At 39.6% G+C, this 24,619-nt stretch overlaps 1 protein-coding gene across 2 annotated transcripts in view; it reads left to right on the top strand.

Moving 5' to 3' along the window:
• pcdh15a (protocadherin-related 15a) overlaps positions 1-24,619 on the top strand; it is a 409,861-nt gene that overhangs the window by 164,678 nt on the left and 220,564 nt on the right. For both annotated transcript variants that reach the window (XM_089117218.1, XM_089117217.1), the window contains 2 exons: positions 1,870-1,982; positions 14,132-14,338. In XM_089117218.1, the coding sequence (XP_088973344.1) occupies positions 1,870-1,982; positions 14,132-14,338 (320 nt within the window). The remainder of the gene's footprint in view (positions 1-1,869; positions 1,983-14,131; positions 14,339-24,619) is intronic.

Below are 24,619 nucleotides of genomic sequence, written 5' to 3'. Positions count from 1 at the left end.
TCATTCTATCATTTAGATTACATATTATAATTTACATTGATGATAATGATTTGCCATAAACTAGTTTTTTTTTTTTATCATAATTTAACATTAAATGTGTTAAATGGAGACTAGACTCTAGAATACTGTTCCATCTTTAAAGAATAACTACATGTGTGACAAAATATATTAACATTCTAGTACCTGCCATTAACTTACAAGAAACTCTAATGAATTAGTTAGTAATAGTGCTCAGTTGAATGTGGTAGTTTACTATTAGCCAATCACTATTTTTCTCATACCTCCCAGATAACTACTAAGAACTACTATATACAGGTTCAAAAGTGTAGATTATGGTAACCGTGTTACAGACTGAGTGTCTGTATGAAAGGGATAGTATGTTTAAAGGGATAGTTCACTTTGAAATTAATTTTTGATATGTTTTAGCTTACCTCAAGGGCATCCAAGATGTAGGTGTCTTTGATTCCACGGTATTTTCAATTTTGATATTTTTAGGTCAAACTATTCTTGTCTGTCAGTCATATACTGTAATGGAGGTTTATGGGGTCCACCCTGGGTCCTCCTCAATGAGCGCACAGAGAAGTCCAAATTAAACATGATTTAATGACTCGTAAATGTATGTACACATTGATGGCCTAAGACACGAAACGAGTGGTTTGTTTGAGAAAACGAACAGTATTTACAGTGATGTGAATAAGTTTGGAAAAAATCGTCTTTTGGATATTGATCTTAATGCCTTAATTAGAAAAAATGAGGAAAACTCTAACCTTTAAGGACACAAATTTTCTTTGTGAGTGAATAATGTATCATAAATAAATAAATGTTTTTCCTTAAAATACAGGGTGCATAAGTCAGGACACCCCTATGTTAAATTCCCATAGAGTCAGGCTGATTTTTATTTTTAAAAGCCAGTTATTTCATGGATACAGGATAATATGCATCCTGATAAAGTTCCCTTGGCCTTTGGAATTAAAATAGACCCACATCATCACACACCATTCACCATGCCTTGAGATTGGCATGGGGTACTTTCCAAGATCATCTTTCAATGCAAATCAAACCAACTATTAGGCTAACTGAAGTAAAACCATGCCAATCTCAAGGCATGGTGAATGGTGTGTGATGATGTGGAGATATTTTTAAGAGTTTTTATATCTCTTAAAACTATTAAAATGATTTTTTTTTCTTTTTAATCTTGTCCTTAGTGAAAACTTTACACAGATATTTGCAAAAAAAATAAAAAAATAAATAAAAATAAATTCGCAGAGGTCCTGTAAAATAATCTCAGTATAGATAAACATTGAATATTTGAGTCACTTAAAATATATACCTTAATCAGTTTATGAAGTGGCATGCAGTTTTTGTCCTTTACATAGTTGACAAACTCACCAGGGAAAACACTTTTTTTAATTCTTAATATTAAAAATGGTGTTCAAAGATTAAGCTTGGCAACTATCAGAAAAGTTGCTCTGATAAAATATATCAACTAAACCCATTTGTTGTATTATTGAGAAAGCATAAAGTTTTTACGCTTTTTCGCTGATGTGAAATGTATTCTAATTAGAATGACATACACAACTGCACTCTAAGTCATGTTTCCATACATTTGAAATCGAATTCATGCATTTTGAAATAGAAACTCGCTTATTTAATACATGTTTAAAGGGTTTAAATGTTACATGTTGCCCCTCAGAATTAAACATCTGCTGTTGTTGCTGTATTTATAAAGACTCCAGACTAAAGAAATTGGGATGGGACATATAAAATTCCCTTTTCTCATGTATTCAGTGGCTTAGATAAACCATCCCAGAATAATAGCATGAATCAGATAATAACACAAGTTTTGTGTCTCTCTGTACTGCGTTTCAGGTCAACCTCCTGCATACACAGAATTCTTCTCCCTCAACAGGAGCACAGCTGAGCTGCGTCTGCTGAAGCCTGTGGACAGAGAGCTTTACCAGCGCTTCTCTCTCATCATTAAGGTCATTATATTGTCAGGTTATCGGCTGTAGATGACTGTGAAGATAAGAGGGGTTCATCGAAAGCCCTGCTCACTGTTTCCAGAGGCTCTTATATTGAGCACCAAGAGTGTCATCTTTTTAACAATATTATTGGCTGAATGTTTTACGACCAGAATAACACCGGGTATCACCTGCAGTGTATTTTTGGAAATATATTTATATCACGTTAATATCATAATATCACTATTGTTCTCTTCAAAACTACATTATGTAGGCAGCAGCAACATAAACTATATAGTTATAAAAGGTACGTAATTATTTTAAGATTATCACTAGTTAAAGCAGCATCATATATACTTTTTCATATATATACACATTTATAATGTTACAAAGGATTTACTGTATGTTTCAAATTAATTCTGTTCTTTCTGTTAACTTTTTATTCATCAAAGGATTGATGATAAGTAACGGTCAATCCATGGCTATCTGCGCATTAAATTATTTTGTTGGGTTTTTAATTATTAATTTAGTAATTTAGTAATTAATAATTTATTAAAATAAATTATTAATTATTGGGTTGTTTTAACCCAATTTTGGGTCAAATATGGACAAACTCAAACATTGGGTTAAAAAAATTTAATTTAAAAAACTTCCTTATTACATCATAAAGAGGCACATTCCAGGACAAGTCGTTCGCTGGGCCTGGTAACAATAAAAGCTAATTTTGGACTAACAAGGAGGTTTTCAGTTCTGAAACTTTCAGGATATTCTTATAATATAATGACCACTTATATGGCAAAACCTCAAGGAAAATTGAGGAAAATACTATAAATCAACCACAGAGGTAACATTGCATTTATTTTAAGGGATGAATTAAAGCATTTATTTTCAAATAATTATTGAGAGAGAGAGAGAGAGAGAGATGCGTGTGTCAATTACCTGCATCTCTGTTCCATGGCGTTCTGCTAATAGTGAAGATCAGAGTTTCAAAAACTTAAAAAAAAACAGGAATGTTACCCCCTCGGTGCTGAGAACAGCATTCAGAATGGGTGACAGAAAGTCACAGGATAGCATTGATAAGTTTCTTTGCTCATTTTTTTTTTTTTCTGTGTGCATAGCATGATCTCTGATCTCTGTGTGTTTGTGTGTGTGTCTGTTTGCTTCAATTAAATAATAAATGATTAAACAACACAGTCTCATCCCAAAAAGTCATATAACTGACGTCTTGGGGCGTATTTTGACCATACGTCAATATCCGCCTTTTTAGGGCCCCCTTAAACGTCGGTAGATGGCGATCCCAGGCCGTCATACAACTGACGCTTTACCTTTAACGTCAGTTAGGTGACGGGTTAGGTTTAGGTATGGGGTAGAGTTAGGATCCCATAACCTCATCTACCGACGTTTAAGGGGGCCCTAAAAAGGCGAATATTGACTTATGGTCAAAAGACGTCCCAAAACGTCAGTTATATGACGTCTTGGGATGAGACCGGGTTGGATTAAACTAACTAGAACGACCCGTGCATTAAATGGTTTTACACAACAGTTATTTCAGATTCTCGTATCTGATTGGCTGAGAGCCTTTTCCAGCAGTGTGCCATTCACACAGTAACAGCACTCTAACCGTTTCTTTTGTATCACTCGGCTTGCAGCAACCGTCATGGCGGTCGACCAAATACACCATTTAAAAAAAAAAATACTATTGTTGTTGTGTCATGAAATGTAGTTTTCAGAGATTTTTTGGTGAGAATATGGTTATTTGGACCTCAAATATGTGACTAAAATATTCCAATCTTTTGAGACGATTTCGCAGATGCAAGCTCCAGGCCGTCAGTGAGCGTTCGGCGCTCATGTACTCGATGAGTGAGAACAGCATCATCTTGGCCAGTCCTTTGGCAATTTGTCACTGACTCTTATGTAGATGGTTAAACATGATATATTTAATTTGGGGTATATCAAATGGGCAATTGTTGGTCTTAATAATCTTTTACTTGTTCCAGAGCAAATCGATTTTGGTTAAGGGGAAAATAAAGATTTATAACTTATTTTAGTTATATTTAACATAAATCCTGTATTATAATATTATGAAGATCAAACTGAAGAATGCATTCTATATCAGATGCAGGTAAACAGCCCATTCTCACCCCCAAGGCGTCGCTTAACTGACGCCTTGGGAAGCATTTGGACATGCTTCAATATCTGACGCTTTAGGCGCCCATTAGCGTCAGTTAGATGACGCCCTAGGATCGCGTGTACCCTACCCCACCCCAGACCTAAACCTAACCGTGTCCTCTAACTGACGCTTTCCTTTAGTGTCAGTTAGATGACGCCGTAGGATCGCGTCATGTAAGTGACGCTAAAGGGCGCCTAAAACGTCAAATATTAAAGCATGGTCAAAGGTGACGCCTTGGGGTGAGAATGCGTTGAGGTAAAACACTCATTTTGATATTGTTGACTCTCTCTCTCTCTCCCCCCCCCCCTTTCTCATAATACCATAATACTGTAGCCTACTCTACATAATACAATAAGCTACAATGAAACGACACAACGTTCCTTCGTTAATAGTTCTAAAGTGACGTTTTATAATTAGTAATGGAGGATTGGGCTCAACTGTCAACTTGAGTTTTGAATCCATAGTGGAAGGAAGTAGTTCTGCACAAAAGCATGTTGTGTTTACCGAATCAAAGCCCTTCTGATATAGAGTACTCAGACAGACCATTGTATAAAATTAAATGTTTCTTGAGAAGTAAATCACCTTATTTGAATGATTTCTGAAAGATATACAATAGAGTAATTATGTAGAAAATGCACCATTTGCAATCATCTTTGCCATCAAGAATAAATCATATTTTAAAATATAAAATAGCAAACTGTTATTTCAAATTGCAATAAAATATCACAATATTACTGTTTATAATATATATATATATATATATATATATATATATATACACTCACCGGCCACTTTATTAGGTACCCCATGCTAGTAACGGGTTGGACCCCCTTTTGCCTTCAGAACTGCCTCAATTCTTCGTGGCATAGATTCAACAAGGTGCTGGAAGCATTCCTCAGGGAGTTTGGTCCATATTGACATGATGGCATCACACAGTTGCCGCAGATTTGTCGGCTGCACATCCATGATGCGAATCTCCCGTTCCACCACATCCCAAAGATGCTCTATTGGATTGAGATCTGGTGACTGTGGAGGCCATTTGAGTACAGCGAACTCATTGTCATGTTCAAGAAACCAGTCTGAGATGATTCCAGCTTTATGACATGGCGCATTATCCTGCTGAAAGTAGCCATCAGAAGTTGGGTACATTGTGGTCATAAAGGGATGGACATGGTCAGCAACAATACTCAGGTAGGCTGTGGCGTTGCAACGATGCTCAATTGGTACCAAGGGGCCCAAAGAGTGCCAAGAAAATATTCCCCACACCATGACACCACCACCACCAGCCTGAACCGTTGATACAAGGCAGGATGGATCCATGCTTTCATGTTGTAGACGCCAAATTCTGACCCTACCATCCGAATGTCGCAGCAGAAATCGAGACTCATCAGACCAGGCAACGTTTTTCCAATCTTCTATTGTCCAATTTCGATGAGCTTGTGCAAATTGTAGCCTCAGTTTCCTGTTCTTAGCTGAAAGGAGTGGCACCCGGTGTGGTCTTCTGCTGCTGTAGCCCATCTGCCTCAAAGTTCGACGTACTGTGCGTTCAGAGATGCTCTTCTGCCCACCTTGGTTGTAACGGGTGGTTATTTGAGTCACTGTTGCCCTTCTATCAGCTCGAACCAGTCTGGCCATTCTCCTCTGACATCAACAAGGCATTTCCGCCCACAGAACTGCCGCTCACTGGATGTTTTTTCTTTTTCGGACCATTCTCTGTAAACCCTAGAGATGGTTGTGCGTGAAAATCCCAGTAGATTAGCAGTTTCTGAAATACTCAGACCAGCCCTTCTGGCACCAACAATCATGCCACGTTCAAAGTCACTCAAATCACCTTTCTTCCCCATACTGATGCTCGGTTTGAACTGCAGGAGATTGTCTTGACCATGTCTACATGCCTAAATGCACTGAGTTGCCGCCATGTGATTGGCTGCTTAGAAATTAAGTGTTAACGAGCAGTTGGACAGGTGTACCTAATAAAGTGGCCGGTGAGTGTATATATATAGTATATATATATGGGAGAAAAGATACTCTAAAGATGAGCTCCTGAAAAATTATAAAAGAATGAACCAAAGAATGAGACAGAGAGTGAGATAACGACAACAAACAAGAAAAAACAACAGAAGAACAACTTGGATTCGGGTAAAGACTTTTTTTTTTTTTCCTATAAAATACATTTTAATACAAGAAAGAAGACTTGAACCTGTGGGTTAGCATCCAGCCTCTGAGTCTCCACAGCTAACTGGAGTTTTCCCTCCAAAACCTGAAAGGCTTTCTTAAAGGAACTACAGCTGAAAAACTTCTGATATTCAGTTACTAAACAGAGAGATTAGCTTTATCTGGCAAAAATCTTAAACAAAAACTGTATATTTTGATCTATTAGAGTAAAATCTCTCATTATTACAAGCTAAAAGCTAAGTTAGCTGCAGTCTTGGCTCAGTGCCCAGCCCGATCACCATGGCAACCTTGGCGCAGACAGAGTGCACGGGGGAGGTGCTTTACCCGGAGAAGTGCAGAAGTGTACAGGCCAGAAAAAAACACAAAGAGAAAACTCTCAGAGACAACCCTGATCTTCTGTATGCGGACTACATTCAACTTAATGGGAGAAGAATCAAGAACAACCTCATCTTCTACACCACTTTGATAACTGCATGGAAATCAGCCATCTGTGAGGAATTCAAGAACATTTTTAAAGAAGGAATTGGTCGAGGTGGAAGATTAACTATATGCAAAGATGAAATGCTTGACACAGACAACCCAATACTCACCATAACCTACTATACTAAAGGCACCTTCCTTCTGCAAGGCAATGAGGCAAGCCTGAACTCATTCGAGGAGATCTTCCCCCGGCTGAAGGCCAGAGTAGAGGAAGAGAGAGACGAACCTCATGCAAACAGCACAGACTCTGAGGAGGAAGGCCCAGTGATTCTTTCACCTGCACCATCAGACCGGCGACTGAGAGACAGTTTAGCTCTACTGGAACTGGACTTCGCTGAATTCAGGGAACACACTCAAGTCAAACTTTCAGACACATGCAACACAAACAGTTCCATCCAAGCGCTCAAAGATGAGCTAAGACAGCTAAAGAAAGACACCAACTCTACCATCACTGAACTCAACAGAGCTCTCAGGGAACTGCAAGGAGAAAACCAAACTCTCCGCGTACAGATGCGCAAGCTAGAGGACGACAACGAGAGAAAAGAAGAGAGCTTCTCCAGACAGCTGCAAGTAATGAGAGAGCAGTTACAGAAAAACACAGAAGACAACACACGTCACTACAGTACAGCTCCTACTACAGACTACACAAACACAGACAGTGAGCCTGCCACAAACACACAGACACCTGCAGAAACTCAACCCCCCCTGCCCCCCCTCCAGAACCTGATCAAGATATTCTCCTCCTCGTGGACTCTAATGGGAAGTTCTTAGACCCACAGAAACTTTTTCCACATCAGAAAGTCTCTGCCAAACGATGCAGCACAACTGGCCACGCCCACCAGATCATCAGAGACTTCCCAGGACAGCCCTCATGTGTCATAATCCACACTGGGACCAATGACCTCCACTCGCTGCGCAACAACACTGCGGATGCTGTCAGGAAAATGGCAGAAACCACCAGCAAAAAATTCCCAGAATCCCGGATTGTTATCTCCACACTTCTCCCACGACATGACACACCACCACACATTATCCACAACATCAACATTGAAATTTCCCGCAGATGTTCTTCCCTTCCAAACGTGCACCTGGTCCACCACCACCACATCGGCCTCCACCACCTGTACGATGGACTCCACCTGCACAGAGATGCAGTGCGCACTTTTGCAAGGGCCCTTAAAGATGCAGCCCTGGGCCGCACCCCAACACCACCGAGACATCTGCTACCGACTCCAGAACACTACCGGCCAATTCAACCCTACATGCCCAAACACCCCCCCCCCCCCCCCCCCCCCCGATGAGGAGAGACGTCAGCTGGACAAACATCCCACATCCTCCACCACGTTCACACCCACCTATGGATCACTACACACCTGTAAACCTGCAGTCACCAACTCCACGTTCACCTGCTGGCCATCAAGTCCCCATTAGGAAGAAGAAACCAACCCCCTCCACACACACAGAGAAATCCCCCCACCCAAGAGCACAGAGCTACGCTGAAGCTTTAGCCCGGCCTCCTGCTCCACCCACCACCTCCACCTCCACACCTGCCAGCGAACTGAGCCAGATCAGAGAGATGCTGCAAACACTGTGCAATCAGCTCCTGAACAGATAAGAACACACAGTGCTCTACTAGAGAGGAAAAAAAAAAATGTGTATGTATGTATATATATGTATGTATGTATATATATATATATATATATATATATATATATATATGTATGTATATGTATATATATATATATATATATATATATATATATATATATATATATATATATATATATATATGTAATTTTGCACTAATGTAAATTGTTTACCATGTATATTTTCACAGGTAACCTACTTTAAATTATCTTCTCTCTGTCTCACCAAATAGGTTTATCTTTTAGAATACGAATGCGTTCATTTCAAATAAGTTGCTGGAATATTCAGGGTCTTCACTCTTCAACGTTTGGTTCTAAAAGTACAGACCCAGAATTTCTAAAACATATAAAAGATGTTGACATCATAATCCTCACTGAAACCTGGTGTCGAAATGATGCGCTTACCTACTGTCCCTCAGGCTACTATGAAGTGATTGTCCCCTCAGTCAAAATAAGTACAGTCCACCGTGGACGAGACTCGGGGGGAGTTCTGGTGTGGTACAGGGAGGATCTGGCCAAACACATCTCAACAGTCTCAGTTGGAAAATTTCATTGCTGGTTAAAAATAAACCAAATTGGCATTTCTACTAAAGAAACATATCTCTGCACCATCTACATTCCCCCAGCGGAATCCCCTTACCATGAGGAGGAATACCTCAACAACATCCACACAGAAATCAGCCATTTCCAGGCCCAGGGAAATGTGCTGCTGTGTGGAGACTTCAATGCAAGAACTGGATCTGAACCTGATGACATAGATCCAAAGGGTGATGAATATGTCTTTGGCCAGGACCCCCCGAGTATCACAGGAAAACTTCCACCGAGAAACAACCTAGACCAGACAGTAAATAAAACTGGTAGAGAGCTGGTGCAGCTCTGCCGAGACTCAGGCCTGTACATACTCAACGGCAGGATCCGAGGGGACTCTTTAGGGAGGTTCACGTGTTGTTCAGGTCTTGGAGCTAGTGTAGTTGACTACGCCATCACTGACATGGACCCATCCTCCTTCAATGCATTCACTGTCAAACAGCAAACTCCGCTTTCTGACCATAACCAAACTAACATTTATATCAAAACGCGTCACACACCAGAACAAAACAGACTGGAAACCTGCCGAATGTATCAGGTCCAGCAGAGATACAAATGGGCTCCGGACAGCACAGACAAGTTTGTCCAAGCCCTCAGTTCTGAAGAACTAAACAATCAAATAAATACATTTATTACTAAGAAATTCGAAACAACTAAAGATGGTGTTAATTCGGCTACAAATGAAATCAATAACATATTTAATAAAGCAGCACAGAAAAGTGAATTGAAAAAGAAAGGCAAAAAATACACAAAAATACTCCAAAAGATGAAAAATGGTTTGACTCAGACTGCAAAACATTGAGAAAACAACTTAGAAAATGATCAAATCTGAAACATAAAGAACCAAACAACACTGACTTAAGAACTGAATACTTTTCAAAACTAAAAATATATAAAGACGCAATTAGAGTGAAGAAGCAACACTATCTAACCAAAAGTATAGAAGAATTAGAACACTCAATAAATCAGAATCAGTTCTGGGATATGTGGAATAATCTGAGCACCGCTAAACCACAAGACCTACCAATACAAGATGGAGAAATTTGGACAAATCATTTTGAAAACTTATACAGAGAAATCCCATCAAAACAACTCAATGACAATTATAATCGGATCAAACTAAATCTACAAACTTATGAAGAGACAATTAAAAATAATCAAAATCCACTTGACTTCCCAATTACACAGGAAGAATTGGCAAACAAACTCAAAAGCCTAAAAGGAAATAAATCTTGTGGTCCTGACAGCATTCTAGGCGAGATGCTGAAACACAGCACACCGGAGCTGCAGGCGGCGCTGCTCAAACTGTTCAACATCGTACTCGGTTCAGGCCGTTTTCCTGACATCTGGAGCCAAGGACTTATTACCCCAATTCACAAGAGTGGAAATAAATTAGACCCTAATAATTTCAGAGGCATTTGTGTGAGCAGTAATCTGGGGAAGTTATTTAGCAGTATTTCAAACAATAGAATTGTAAGCTTCCTTAACGAACACAATGTCCTGAGCCCGAGTCAGATTGGCTTCATTCCAAAACACAGAACTACTGACCACATTTACACCCTACACACCCTAATCAATAAACACGTAAAACAGACCAAAAACGGAAAAATATTTGCATGCTTTGTCGATTTCAAAAAAGCATTTGATTCTATTTGGCACAACGGATTATATTACAAACTTTTACAAAGCGGTGTAGGGGGTAAAGTCTATGACATTATAAAATCAATGTATTCGAACAACAAATGTGCAATTCGAATTGGCAACAAACATACAAAATTCTTTACCCAAAAGAGAGGAGTGCGGCAGGGCTGTAGCCTGAGTCCAACGCTGTTCAACATCTACATTAATGAACTAGCGGTGCAGTTGGAGCAGTCTACAGGCCCTGGACTCACCCTACAGGACAGGAGCATCAAGCTCTTGCTGTACGCAGACGACCTGGTGCTGCTGTCACCCACTGCACAGGGACTACAGCAGCACCTGGACCTGCTGCACAACTACTGCCAGAACTGGGCCCTGGCAGTCAACCTCAAAAAGACCAACATTATGGTCTTTCAGAAGAAGCCCAGATGTCAGGAACACAGATACCAGTTCAGTCTAGGCAGCACCGGCCTAGAGCACACGATGCAGTACACTTACCTCGGCCTGGTCATCACTGCATCGGGGAGTTTCAGTCTGGCAGTGAATGCTCTTAAAGATAAAGCTCGCAGAGCTCTATACGCCATTAAGAAGAAATTCCAAAACTCTGAATTACCAATTCCAATCTGGTGTAAAATCTTTGATAGTGTGATTCAGCCCATTGCGCTGTATGGAAGTGAGGTGTGGGGTCCACTCAGTGATCAGAGCTACACTAGATGGGACAGACATCCAACAGAAGCCCTACACACAGAATTCTGCAAAATGATACTAAAACTACAACGGAAAACACCCAATAATGCGTGTAGGGCAGAATTCCCATTGATTATTAATATGCAAAAAAGATCCCTCAAATTCTGGATGCATCTAAAATCAAGTCCCACAGAATCGCTACATTTTAAAGCATTACAGACCCAAGAACTGAACCCCGAAAAGAGTCTTCTCAGTCAGCTGGTCCTGAGACTCACTAACCCGACTAACCCTACTAACACTCACCAGTCTCAGACCAGCACTGCTCCTCACACACACATCAGAATAAACCAAATTACTAAACAGTCTAAAAATACATATCTGGAACATTGGGATCAGGAAACCAAAACACAAAGTAAACTACAATTCTATCGAAATCTGAAATCAAATTATGAAATGGAGGAATATCTCCAGAGTGTGAGAGACACAAAGCAGAGACAGATCCTGAGCAAGTACAGGCTGAGTGAACACAGTCTAGCCATCGAGACCGGCAGACACAGAAAGAGCTGGCTACCCCGAGAGCAAAGGGTGTGTGTTCAGTGTAGGACAGGAGAGATCAAAACAGAGACACACTTCCTCCTCCACTGCCACAAATACAGCTCCATCAGAGACCTCTACTTCAAAAAACGTAATAACTTAATACACAACTTTACAGCCATGACTGAAGTAGAGCAGATAAAGATCTTACTAGGAGAGGGACAGACCGCAGCACTGACTGCCAGATACGTGTGTGCGTGCCACAGCCTGAGAGACAGTAGGTGAATGTGTGTGAATGTGTGACCTCAGTGTGTCTCCCTAATGTCCACCACAGTGACCCTCAGTAATGTGTGTATGTGTGTGTATATATATGTTAAAACACTGTGGTATCAAACGTTCATAGAATTTATAATCTGTTACACTGTTATTTTTTGCAATTAATTTAATTTGTACATTTCAATTTAAGTTGTTATAATACTTTGTTTTATTGATGTCTTCACTATGCTATGTGTTACAAGCTTTGGCAATATTGTAATATGTACAGTCATGCCAATAAAGCAATTTGAATTGAAAATTGAATTGAATTGAATATACTATATATATATATATATATATATATATATATATATATATATATATATATATATTTTATCAAATAAAATTAGCCTTGGTGAGCATAACAGATTTCTTACCAAACATTTGTATTGTAGTGTAGTTCCATCTATTAAAAAAAGTGCTATTTTTATATATTTTTATGCTTCTTAGAGTATCACATCATTAGCTCAGCATTTTGTAATCAATCAATCTGTCGGGTCTCCCATGAGCTTAACGTGATGAACACTATTTCAATGCCATGCAGAGTTTCTGCCTATAGAGTGTTCCAAATCATTTACTTTAGATTCCAATTTCAGTTTGGATGCTGCCTTTGTAGGTGGTAGACAGCGAGGACGTTTTCTTGCTTTTGGAATAGAGCTTTGTAATTACATTAAACATGCTGTATCTTCTAATTGAATTGAGAGAGAGAATTGAATAGAGAGAGAGAGAGAGAGAGAGAGAGAGAGAGAGAGAGAGAGAGAGAGAGAGAGAGAGAGAGAGAGACTGAAACGAGGGAGCGAACGCTAGTGTGAAATTATTCAGCTCTGTCGGTAGAACAACAGAGTAACAGCAGGGGTAATTTAAATGTTTCCTCTATGAACCGATGCATGACTGGGTTTGCTGTTATGATTTCTTTGTTTCATAATAACAAAGAACGATATGCTATTCTCAGTTAGCTTCAAGCTTACTGAAATTCGAGACCAAATAACAAACAAAACATTGCTGCTGTCAACATTGTCAGATGAGTGTAGGTGTGTGTATTTTGTGGTGAAGTGTCTGTTGAGTTACAGAACTGCAGTCTTTCATGGCTTCTTAATGAAAGCAGTAATGGATAGTGCTCATAACTGAAATGAAAATATTCTGGGAGCTGTATCCACACACTCCTCTTCAATAAAACAAAAAATAATTTCGAGCCTTTTTGGGTCTATGAATTTTGGACCGTATTTTAACTGCTAGACTTTAATTAGACATGATTGAAGATTAACTAAAAGCCTTTGAAGAAGTAGATTTTTTTCCCTTTATATATATATATATATATATATATATATATATATTATTTGGTAAGCTGCACACTTTACAGTCATGTCTCTAGCTTAACATCAGTAGCCATACTGAATAAAGCTTTAAGCCATATATATATATATATATATATTTGCAATTAAAAAAATGGTGCTAAATAGGACTAGAAGTGGTTCATTGGCTTGTAGGGGAACCACTTTAAGTGCCACTTAGTCACATGGTGCCATAGAGCACGTTAACCACCACAGAGAACCACTGAAGAAGCAAACTGGGCTTAACTGGTTCTTCAAATGGTAGTGTTGCTATATAGCACCATGACCACCACAAAGAACCCCATGAAGAACCCCTGAATAACCTTTTTTTTTTTTAGAGTGTATCTAAATGTACCATGATTTTTTTTTTCTTGTACATTGTAATAATGTTTTGTTTTGTTTTTTTCTTTTATACCATTTTTTTCTTTTTTTTGTAGCTTGGTAATGTTGGTTTATTTGAACATGGTGTGTGTATACCATTGTATTCTTACAGTATAGCTGTCATCATTGTACCTTAATGTTTACACGGATAAACAGATAACAACCTTAAGCTTTTCTTTTTAGATAATTTCACCATGACAATTTAGTTTGTTTGTTTGTGAACAGGCCGAGCAGGATAACGGTCACCCTCTTCCTGCCTATGCTGAACTGCTGATTGAAATTTTGGACGAGAACAACCAGGCACCATATTTTCAGCGGCCCTCGTACCAGGGCTTCATCAGTGAGTCAGCCTCGGTTGGCACCACCATCTCGGGGAGCTCCAACCTCACGGCTCCGCTGGGCATCATAGCACTGGACAATGACATTGAAGAGGTAAGATGTTCTTATGAAAAGAGCCAGGGCATTTTCATAATGACTGCTGCTTCAGTGTCTTGGGAATGCACAGATACATAAAATCACAGATGGTTTCAGTCTCTCCATATGTTTTATATTGTAGCTTCTGTCAGGAGCCACACCAGTAGGTACCAGAGTGATGTGATGTGTTCCCTTTGTCCTTTTTCTTTTCTTTTCTTTCCTTTTTCTGTTAAGGTGTGTGGAATATTTCTATATAAAGATTTTTTATATATGTTTAGGGCTTTCATGATTTGGTGATTAATTATAATCTAATTAATAACTAATTAATCAAATTTGGCTGAGGAATAATCCCCAAATGATCATTTAAAATAATTATTGTGTTAAATAAGAACAGTATCAAATAGATATTCCAAAAAGAACTATACAAGTGTTTTATTTGATTCAACAAAGAATTTATTACACCGGAACAGCCATGATTTTTTTTTTTTTTCTTTTTTTTTTCTCAGAACTGCATTGAGATATTGATATTTAGAGGCCATGTATTACAGCTCAGAGGTTAATGAGTTTTAAATGGGTAGTAAAGACCCAAAATTTTGAATTATGTTAATCACTCACCCACAACCCTGTATGAAATTATTTGTTCTGTTGAACATTAAAGTAGATGATTTGAGACAGTGTGCCACATTTTCTTTTTCTTTTTTCTTTTTAGGGCCCAAGCCCTGAAAGGGCGAAGGCCCTATTGTTTTCCTAACGATTATTAGGGCCCAAGCCCTGAAAGGGCGAAGGCCCTATTGTTTTCCTTCCGATTATTAGGGCCCAAGCCCTGAAAGGGCGAAGGCCCTATTGTTTTCCTAACGATTATTATTAGGGCCCAAGCCCTGAAAGGGCGAAGGCCCTATTGTTTTCCTTCCGATTATTTTTTTTTTAGGGCCCAAGCCCTGAAAGGGCGAAGGCCCTATTGTTTTCCTTCCGATTATTTTTTTTTTTTCTTTTATTTTTCTAACGACTATTCGGGCACTTTTGGGGCCCTTAACATGCTCGAAAACTCTTGAAACTTTGCACACGGGTCAGAACCCGCGGCCATCAGAGCCGGGCTGAAGCTGGTACCTGGGCGTGGCAGGGCGGCTCGTCAGCGCCCCCTGGAACGGGGTCCGAACACTTGGTCCATAACTCAAACACGCTTGTATGTAATAATATGAAACTCGGTACACATGTTGCTCTCATCGTTTCATCTATACCTCACACTCTTACTTTTTACCCCAGCCCAACAGGAAGTCGGCTATTGAGGTTTGTTTGTAAAACGCTCGCAATGGAATGTTAAATACTCCTCCTAGAGCTTTGATCCAAGTTCGACGAAACTCAGTCAGCGTGAAGTCAAGACATTGAGGATGAAAGTTTGCGAGGGGATTTTTGATATCTCGAACGGTTTGTCCGTGGCGAGGAAACGAAACTATGGCGAGAAACGTGAAACAGGAAGTGTGTTATAACTTCAGCATACATTAACTGATCTTGATGAAACTTCAGCAGTGTGTTTGCTGTAAGAGGACGATCACATGGATGTGACTATTGTGAGTCAAAGTTATAGTGCCACCAACTGGCAGCAGGAAGTGTGTCACTTTCAAAATGCTTTGAAATCACCCTTTTATTTTTACCCGATTTGCTTCAAACTTCATCTGAATAATGTAAACATACGATAGATGTAGACCTGTGAATGGATTCTTGATATCTTTTAAACTGTTGCCGTGGCAACGCATCAAACTTTACCATTCTTATAGGATGCTTTTGAGACCCTTAGCATGCTTCAAATTGCATGAAACTCGACAGACACATCACATTTATTAGCCAGTAGACATGTGCGAAGTTTCAGAAACGGGCGTGGTGAGGGCTCAGTAGCGCCACCTTTTGACAAAAGTGGGGTTGTTAGTTTTATCTACAGTTACAAAAATCGGTATGTATATTGCACTCCTCGAGCCGGACAACTTTCTAATTGACACTCATTAGCTAGGACCCACAGAAAGTCAGATATGTTTGTTTGAATGTAGAGAAAATCTCAGAATTTTGCCAGTGTCTCAGTGTCCCTCTGTGTGAGTGAGAGGAGGGGCGCCTGTCAGGTTAATTTTAACCCTTTATTTGCTGTGTGCGACTTCTCTGGCATTTTCGGGGGCCTTAACATCCTCGAAAACTCTTGAAACTTTGCACACGGGTCAGAACCCATGGCCATCAGAGCCGGGCTGAAGCTGGTAACCGGGCGTGGCAGGGCGGCTCGACAGCGCCCCCTGGACTGGGATTCGAACATTTGTCCATAAATCAAACACACTTGCATGAATTAATATGAAACTCGGTACAATTATAGATCACATCAGGCCAAACAACTTTCGTGCTCTAAGTTTTATGACAGTTCAAATGGAAGTTATTTATGAATTATGAATTATGGGTTGTTTGAATAATTGTCGTAGGAGAAATACATCAAATCACAATGCATGTGTTTACCAATCACAACCAAACTCGGTGTGCATGAAGTCAAGACATTGAGGATGCTCAATTCCGGACGGATTTTTGATATCTCGAACGGTCTGGCCGTGGCGAGGAAATGAATTTTATGACTAAAAAAGGACACATAAAGTGTGTTATAACTTTGCTCAATTTACCTACAGTTACAAAACTTACCACGTATATTGTTCTCGTCAAGCCGATCAACTTTCCAATTTAAAGTCATTCGCTCTGAGCAACAGAAAGTCAGATATTGTAGTTTGAATGGATTTATTTCCCCTGCGATTCTCTCTCTCTCTCTCTCTCTCTCTCTCTCTCTCTCTCTCTCTCTCTCTCTCTCTCTCTCTCTCTCTCTCTCTCTCTCTCTCTCTCTCTCTCTCTCTCTCTCTCTCTCTCTCTCTGTGTGTGTGTGTGTGTGGGTGTGTGTGTGTGTGGGGAGGGGAGGGCTGTTGTCTGTGTTTATGTGTGTGTGTGTGTGTGGCTGGCTGTGATTTTTCCTTCAAGTACTTGTCTCTAAGTCCGTGTCTTTTTGCATAACAATTTTGCATAACAATATTTTTAAATGACAAAATAGGCATATAACCCCCATCTTTTAAATGTATAGATTGCTTTAAATAAAAGTAAGATTGTATTTGTAATTGAAGTTGAATGAATTTAAAATTCATGTGCTATATTTCATTCAATATATTTGTTTTCCTTAAGATTTTAAAACACTAACTTCATTCTTATCTGAATTACAAATATTTGTTTCTGTATAAAATAATACTCTGACTAAAAACACATTTGATCTTTTTTTTTGGTATTTTTATTTACATGTATTTATGTGTGTGTGTGTGTGTGTGTGTGTGTGTGTGTATAAAGTGCAGGGTTTTTTTTAGATAAAGTAGAATTTCTATAACTATGTGTTGAACTAATAAATCACTCTTGTGTGTGTTAAACACAATCTACTTAATACAGACAACTTCATTATAAAGATAAATAACAAATCCCAAAAATATATGATTATAATCTATGACAAAAAAAGCCATTACAAACTATATTGGAAAATACACATTGCTCTTTGTATTGTTGTAAAATATTCATGAAAAACAAGATAACAAAAATCAAAAAGATAAATTATTTTAGATAGCCATGTTTTAAATGTATAGCAGAGATGTTAATTGAGGCAGCAACATACAAACTTTCTAGAACAACATGGACCTGGATAGCTGGTTTTTATGGAGGACAGTGAAGAGGAAGAGGGTGCAAATCAAACAGCTCATTCTCAGACTACACAGCAAACAGCTTAAGTTTTTAGTGCTTTGTTTGAGGTTTTTAGTGCTCTGTCCTATCTATTATCAACATATAATAGATGGAACAGAACAAGAAAGGCAATTAATAATCTGTCATTGCGTCACTGCATTATGATATGAAAGGCTCAGTACAGTGTGGCACAAAACGCTTATGCGCAACCCGAGTGGAGAATGATGCGCTTAAAGCCACATGGAGTTACAGCGCACAGCGCATCGAGTCCGCATTGATGCAAGCTCTACAATACACTTCTTTTTGATAGTCAAAGCGGGGGTTACGTTTTTACACGTTGTACAGAATAACCCTAAAGGCACCAAGGTGGCGGTGCCACCGGCTTTTTATTAAATATAAATATAGCTGTGAGCAGCGATAAAGGGCCAAAGCCGGCGGTACCACCATCCCGGTGCCTTTGGGTAACTAAAGGCATCGGGGTTGCGGTGCCACCGGCTTGGGCCCGCAATCGCTGCTCGCAGCTATATATTTTTTTTTTTTTTTTCTTTTATTTTTCTAACGACTATTCGGGCACTTTTGGGGCCCTTAACATGCTCGAAAACTCTTGAAACTTTGCACACGGGTCAGAACCCGCGGCCATCAGGGCCGGGCTGAAGCTGGTACCCGGGCGTGGCAGGGGGGCTAGACAGCGCCCCCTGGAACGGGGTCCGAACACTTGGTCCATAAATCAAACACGCTTGCATGTAATAATATGAAACTCGGTACACATGTTGATCTCATCGTTTCATCTATACCTCGCGCTTTTACTTTTTACCCCAGCCCAACAGGAAGTCGGCTATTTAGGGTTGTTCGTAAAACACTCGCAATGGAATTTTTAATACTCCTCCTAGAGCTTTGATCCAAATTCGACGAAACTCGGTCAGCGTGAAGTCAAGACATTGAGGATGAAAGTTTGCGAGGGGATTTTTGATATCTGGAACGGTTTGGCCGTGGCGAGGAAACAAAATTATGGCGAGAAACGTGAAACAGGAAGTGTATCATAACTTCAGCACACATCAACCGATCTTGATCAAACTTCAGCAGTGTGTTCGCTGTAAGAGGACGATCACATGGATGTGACTATTGCGAGTCAAAGTTATAGCGCCACCAACTGGCAGCAGGAAGTGTGTCATTTTCAAAATGCTTTGATATCACCCTTTTATTTTTACCCGATTTGCTTCAAACTTCATCTGTATAATGTAAACATACGGCAGATGTAGACCTGTGAATGGATTCTTGATATCTTTGAAACTGTTGCCGTGGCAACGCATCAAACTTTACCATTCTTTTAGGATGCTTTTGAGACTCTTAGCATGCTTCAAATTGCATGAAACTCGACAGACACATCACATTTATTAGCCAGTAGACATGTGCAACGTTTCAGAAACGGGTGTGGTGAGGGCTCAGTAGCGCCACCTTTTGACAAAAGTGGGGTTGTTAGTTTTATCTACAGTTACAAAAATCAGTATGTATATTGTACTCCTCGAGCCGGACAACTTTCTAATTGACACTCATTAGCTAGGACCCACAGAAAGTCAGATATGTTTGTTTGAATGTAGAGAAAATCTCAGAATTTTGCCAGTCTCTCAGTGTCCCTCTGTGTGAGTGAGAGGAGGGGCGCCTGTCAGGTTAATTTTAACCCTTTATTTGCTGTGTGCAACTTCTCTGGCATTTTCGGGGGCCTTAACATCCTCTAAAACTCTTGAAACTTTGCACACGGGTCAGAACCCATGGCCATCAGGGCCGGGCTGAAGCTGGTAACCGGGCGTGGCAGGGCGGCTCGACAGCGCCCCCTGGACTGGGATTCGAAAATTTGTCCATAAATCAAACACACTTGCATGAATTAATATGAAACTCGGTACAATTAAAGATCACATCAGGCCAAACAACTTTTGTGCTCTAAGTTTTAAGAAGGAAGTTGGGAATTATGGGTTGTTTGAATAATTCTCCTAGGAGAAATACATCAAATTACAACGCATGTGTTTACCAATCACAACCAAACTCGGTGTGCATGAAGTCAAGACATTGAGGATGCTCAATTCCGGACGGATTTTTGATATCTCGAACGGTCTGGCCGTGACGAGGAAATGAATTTTATGACTAAAAAAGGACACATAAAGTGTGTTATAACTTTGCTCATTTTACCTACAGTTACAAAACTTTCCACGTATATTGTTCTCGTCAAGCCGATCAACTTTCCAATTTAAAGTCATTCGCTCTGAGCAACAGAAAGTCAGATATTGTAGTTTGAATGGATTTATTTCCCCTGCGATTCACTCTCTCTCTCTCTCTCTCTCTCTCTCTCTCTCTCTCTCTCTCTCTCTCTCTCTGTGTGGGTGTGTGTGTCTGTGTGGGGAGGGGAGGGCTGTTGTCTGTGTTTGTGTGTGTGTGTGTGTGTGTGTGTGTGTGCATGTGCGTGTGTGTGTGGGGGGAGGGGAGGGCTGTTGTCTGTGTTTATGTATGTTTGAACCACAGTGTGGCTGGCTGCGATTTTTCCTATAAGTCCTTGTCTCTAAGTCCTTGTCTTTTTGCATAACAATTTTGTATTTTTTTTAAATGACAAAATAGGCATATAACCCCCATCTTTTAAATGTATAGTTTGCTTTAAATAAAAGTACGATTGTATTTGTAATTGAAGCTGAATGAATTTAAAATTCTTGTGCTATATTTCAATATATTTGTTTTCCTTAAGATTTTAAAACACTAACTTCATTCTTTTCTGAATTACAAATATTTGTTTCTGTATAAAATAATACTCTGACTAAAAACACATTTGATGTTTCTTTTTGTATTTTTATTTACATGTATTTATGTATGTGTGCGTGTGTGTGTGTGTGTGTGTGTGTGTGTGTGTGTGTGTATAAAGTGCAGGTTTTTTTAGATAAAGTAGAATTTCTATAACTATGTGTTGAACTGATAAATCACTCTTTTTTTTTTCTTTTTTTTTAACCTTTATTTATCCAGGTAAAATGTTTGAGAACCACTTCTCATTTACAAACATGACCTGGCCAAGAGGCTACAGGAAAAAATAAGAACATAATGTACAGCTGTACATAGTCAAACACATAACACTTAGAACAAGCAGCTAAATAAAAATAAAAAAGACAACAAAGAGGAAAAAGAAAACGAATAGAGTGCTTAAATAAGTGTGTAAATATGGTTCATGATTGTCAGCAGGAACAAGAGTCAACTATGTAATTTTCGAGGTTTTGCTTAAAGGTGGAGATTGGGATCAGAGATGTAAGTTTCAGGGTATTTTGTAGTATGTTCCAGTCGTGTACTGATGCAAAGCGGAAGGCATTATGTCCAAAGGTAGTAGAAGTAGGGGGGATACTAAATTTAATCAAATTACTTGATCTTGTGTGATAGGTGTTATGAGCGGCATGAAATAGGGATGACAAATAGAGAGGTGCCTTGCCCAAAATTGTCTTATATATGAAGAGAAACCAATGATGGAGCCGCCGGGTATGAAGGGAGGGCCAACCCACCAGTTTATACAGGTCGCAGTGATGAGTGTGATAGGGTGCATTAGTGGCAAAACGGATGGCTGAATGATGGATTGTGTCAAGTTTTTTTAGAGCTGTGTTTGGTGCCACTCTTGTGTGTGTTAAACACAATCTACTTAATACAGACAACTTCATTATAAAGATAAATAACAAATCCAAAAAAATATATGATTATAATCTATGACAAAAAAAGCCATTACAAACTATATTAGTGGTAAATACACATTGCTCTTTGTATTGTTGTAAAATACATTCATGAAAAACAAGATAACAAAAATCAAAAAGATAAATTATTTTAGATAGAGCCATGGCTGCTATAAAATTGAGACAACATGTTTTAAATGTATAGCAGAGATGTTAAATGAGGCAGCAACATACAAACTTTCTAGAACAACATGGACCTGGATAGCTGGTTTTTATGGAGGACAGTGAAGAGGAAGAGGGTGCAAATCAAACAGCTCATTCTCAGACTACACAGCAAACAGCTTAAGTTTTTAGTGCTTTGTTTGAGGTTTTTAGTGCTCTGTCCTATCTTTTATCAACACATAATAGATAGAACAGAACAAGAAAGGCAATTAATAATCTGTCATTGCATTATGATATGAAAGGCTCAGTACAGTGTGGCACAAAACGCTTATGCGCATCCCAAGTGGAGAATGATGCGCTTAAAGCCACATGGAGTTACAGCGCACAGCGCATCGAGTCCGCATTGATGCAAGCTCTACAATACACTTCTTTTCGACAGTCAAAGTGGGGGTTACGTTTTTGCACGTCATACAGAATAACCCTAAAGGCACCAAGGTGGCGGTGCCACCGGCTTTATATTAAATATAAATATAGCTGTGAGCAGCGATAAAGGGCCAAAGCCGGCGGTACCACCATCCCGGTGCCTTTAGGTAACTAAAGGCATCAGGGTTGCGGTGCCACCGGCTTGGGCCCGCAATCGCTGCTCGCAGCTATATTTAGGGCCCAAGCCCTGAAAGGGCGAAGGCCCTATTGTTTTCCTTAGGATTATTATTATTATTATTATTATTATTATTATTATTTATACGACTATTCGGGCACTTTTGGGGCCCTTAACATGCTCAAAAACTCTTGAAACTTAGCACACGGGTCAGAACCCGCGGCCATCAGGGCCGGGCTGAAGATGGTACCCGGGCGTGGCAGGGGGGCTAGACAGCGCCCCCTGGAACGGGGTCCGAAAACTTGGTCCATAAATCAAACACGCTTGCATGTAATAATATGAAACTCGGTGCACATATAGATCTCATCGTTCATATATACCTCATACTATTACTTTTTACCCCAGCCCAACAGGAAGTCGGTTATTTAGGGTTGTTCATAAAACACTCGCAATGGAATTTGAAGTACTACTCCTAGAGAATTCAAACACACGGCACGAAACTCGGTCAGCATGAAGTCAAGGCATTGACGATGAAAGTTTGCGAGGGGATTTTTGATATCTCGAACGGTTTGGCCATGGCGAGGAAACGAAATTATGGCGAGAAACGTGAAACAGGAAGTGTGTTATAACTTCAGCATACATTAACTGATCTTGATGAAACTTCAGCAGTGTGTTTGCTGTAAGAGGACGATCACATGGATGTGACTATTGTGAGTCAGAGTTATAGCGCCACCAACTGGCAGCAGGAAGTGTGTCACTTTCAAAATGCTTTGAACTCACCCTTTTATTTTTACCCGATGTGCTTCAAACTTAATCTGTATAATGTAAATACATAGCAGATGAAGACCTGTGAATGGATTCTTGATATCTTTGATACTGTTGCCGTGGCAACGCATCAAACTTTAAAATTCTTTTTTTTTATGATTTTGAGACTCTTAGCGGCTTTTGGGGCCCTTAACGGGTTTGAAAACTCTTGAAACTTTGCACACAGGTCAGATCCCACAGCCATCAGAGCCGGGCTGAAGATGGTACCTGGGTGTGGCAGGGGGGCTAGACAGCGCCCCCTGGAACGGGGTCCGAACACTTGGTCCATAAATCAAACACGCTTGCATGTAATAATAAGAAACTCGGTACACATGTTGATCTCATCGTTTCATCTATACCTCACGCTCTTACTTTTTACCCCAGCCAAACAGGAAGTCGGCTATTGAGGTTTGTTTGTAAAACGCTCGCAATGGAATGTGCAATACTCCTCCTAGAGAATTCAAACACACGGCACGAAACTCGGTCAGCATGAAGTCAAGGCATTGAGGATGAAAGTTTGCGAGGGGATTTTTGATATCTCGAACGGTTTGGCCGTGGCGAGGAAACAAAATTATGGCGAGAAACGTGAAACAGGAAGTGTGTTATAACTTCAGCATACATTAACTGATCTTGATGAAACTTCAGCAGTGTGTTCACTGTAAGAGGCTAATTACATGGATGTGACTATTGTGAGTCAGAGTTATAGCGCCACCAACTGGCAGCAGGAAGTGTGTCACTTTCAAAATGCTTTGATATCACCCTCTTATTTTTAACCGATTTGCTTCAAACTTCATCTGTATAATGTAAAAATACAGCAGATGTAGACCTGTGAATGGATTTTTGATATCTTTGATACTGTTGCTGTGGCAACAAATCAAACTTTAACATTCTTTTTTGATACTTTTGGGACTCTTAGCATGCTTGAAATTGCTTGAAACAGATAGATACAGATAGCTCGACAGATACATCACATTTATTAGCCAGTAGGCATGTGCAACTTTGGCAAAAGATTAAAGTAATGTCAAAAAAGTAAACAGTAAACACTAAAAGCCTCATATCTTCTAAAAATGTAATTATACATCATTTGTTTCTAAATTAAATTATACAAATATTATAATTAAACCAGTTTTTCCCTTTTTTCATTTAAGAATTATGTTTACGTTCAAAAACAGCCAGAATGGTTTTAAAATTCAGAAGAAGAAAAAATAATCTGAGTCATACGTAGTGCTATACTGCCCTCTTGTGTTCAATATCAGGTAGGCCTATTGTGTATATTCCCACCGGTTAATCAACGTGTGACTCCGCTGGGACTCG

Source organism: Pimephales promelas, chromosome 11 (genome assembly GCF_988280905.1).
Source record: "Pimephales promelas chromosome 11, fPimPro1.hap1.1, whole genome shotgun sequence".
NCBI lineage: Eukaryota > Metazoa > Chordata > Actinopteri > Cypriniformes > Leuciscidae > Pimephales > Pimephales promelas.
This window is presented reverse-complemented; position numbering and strand designations above follow the sequence as displayed.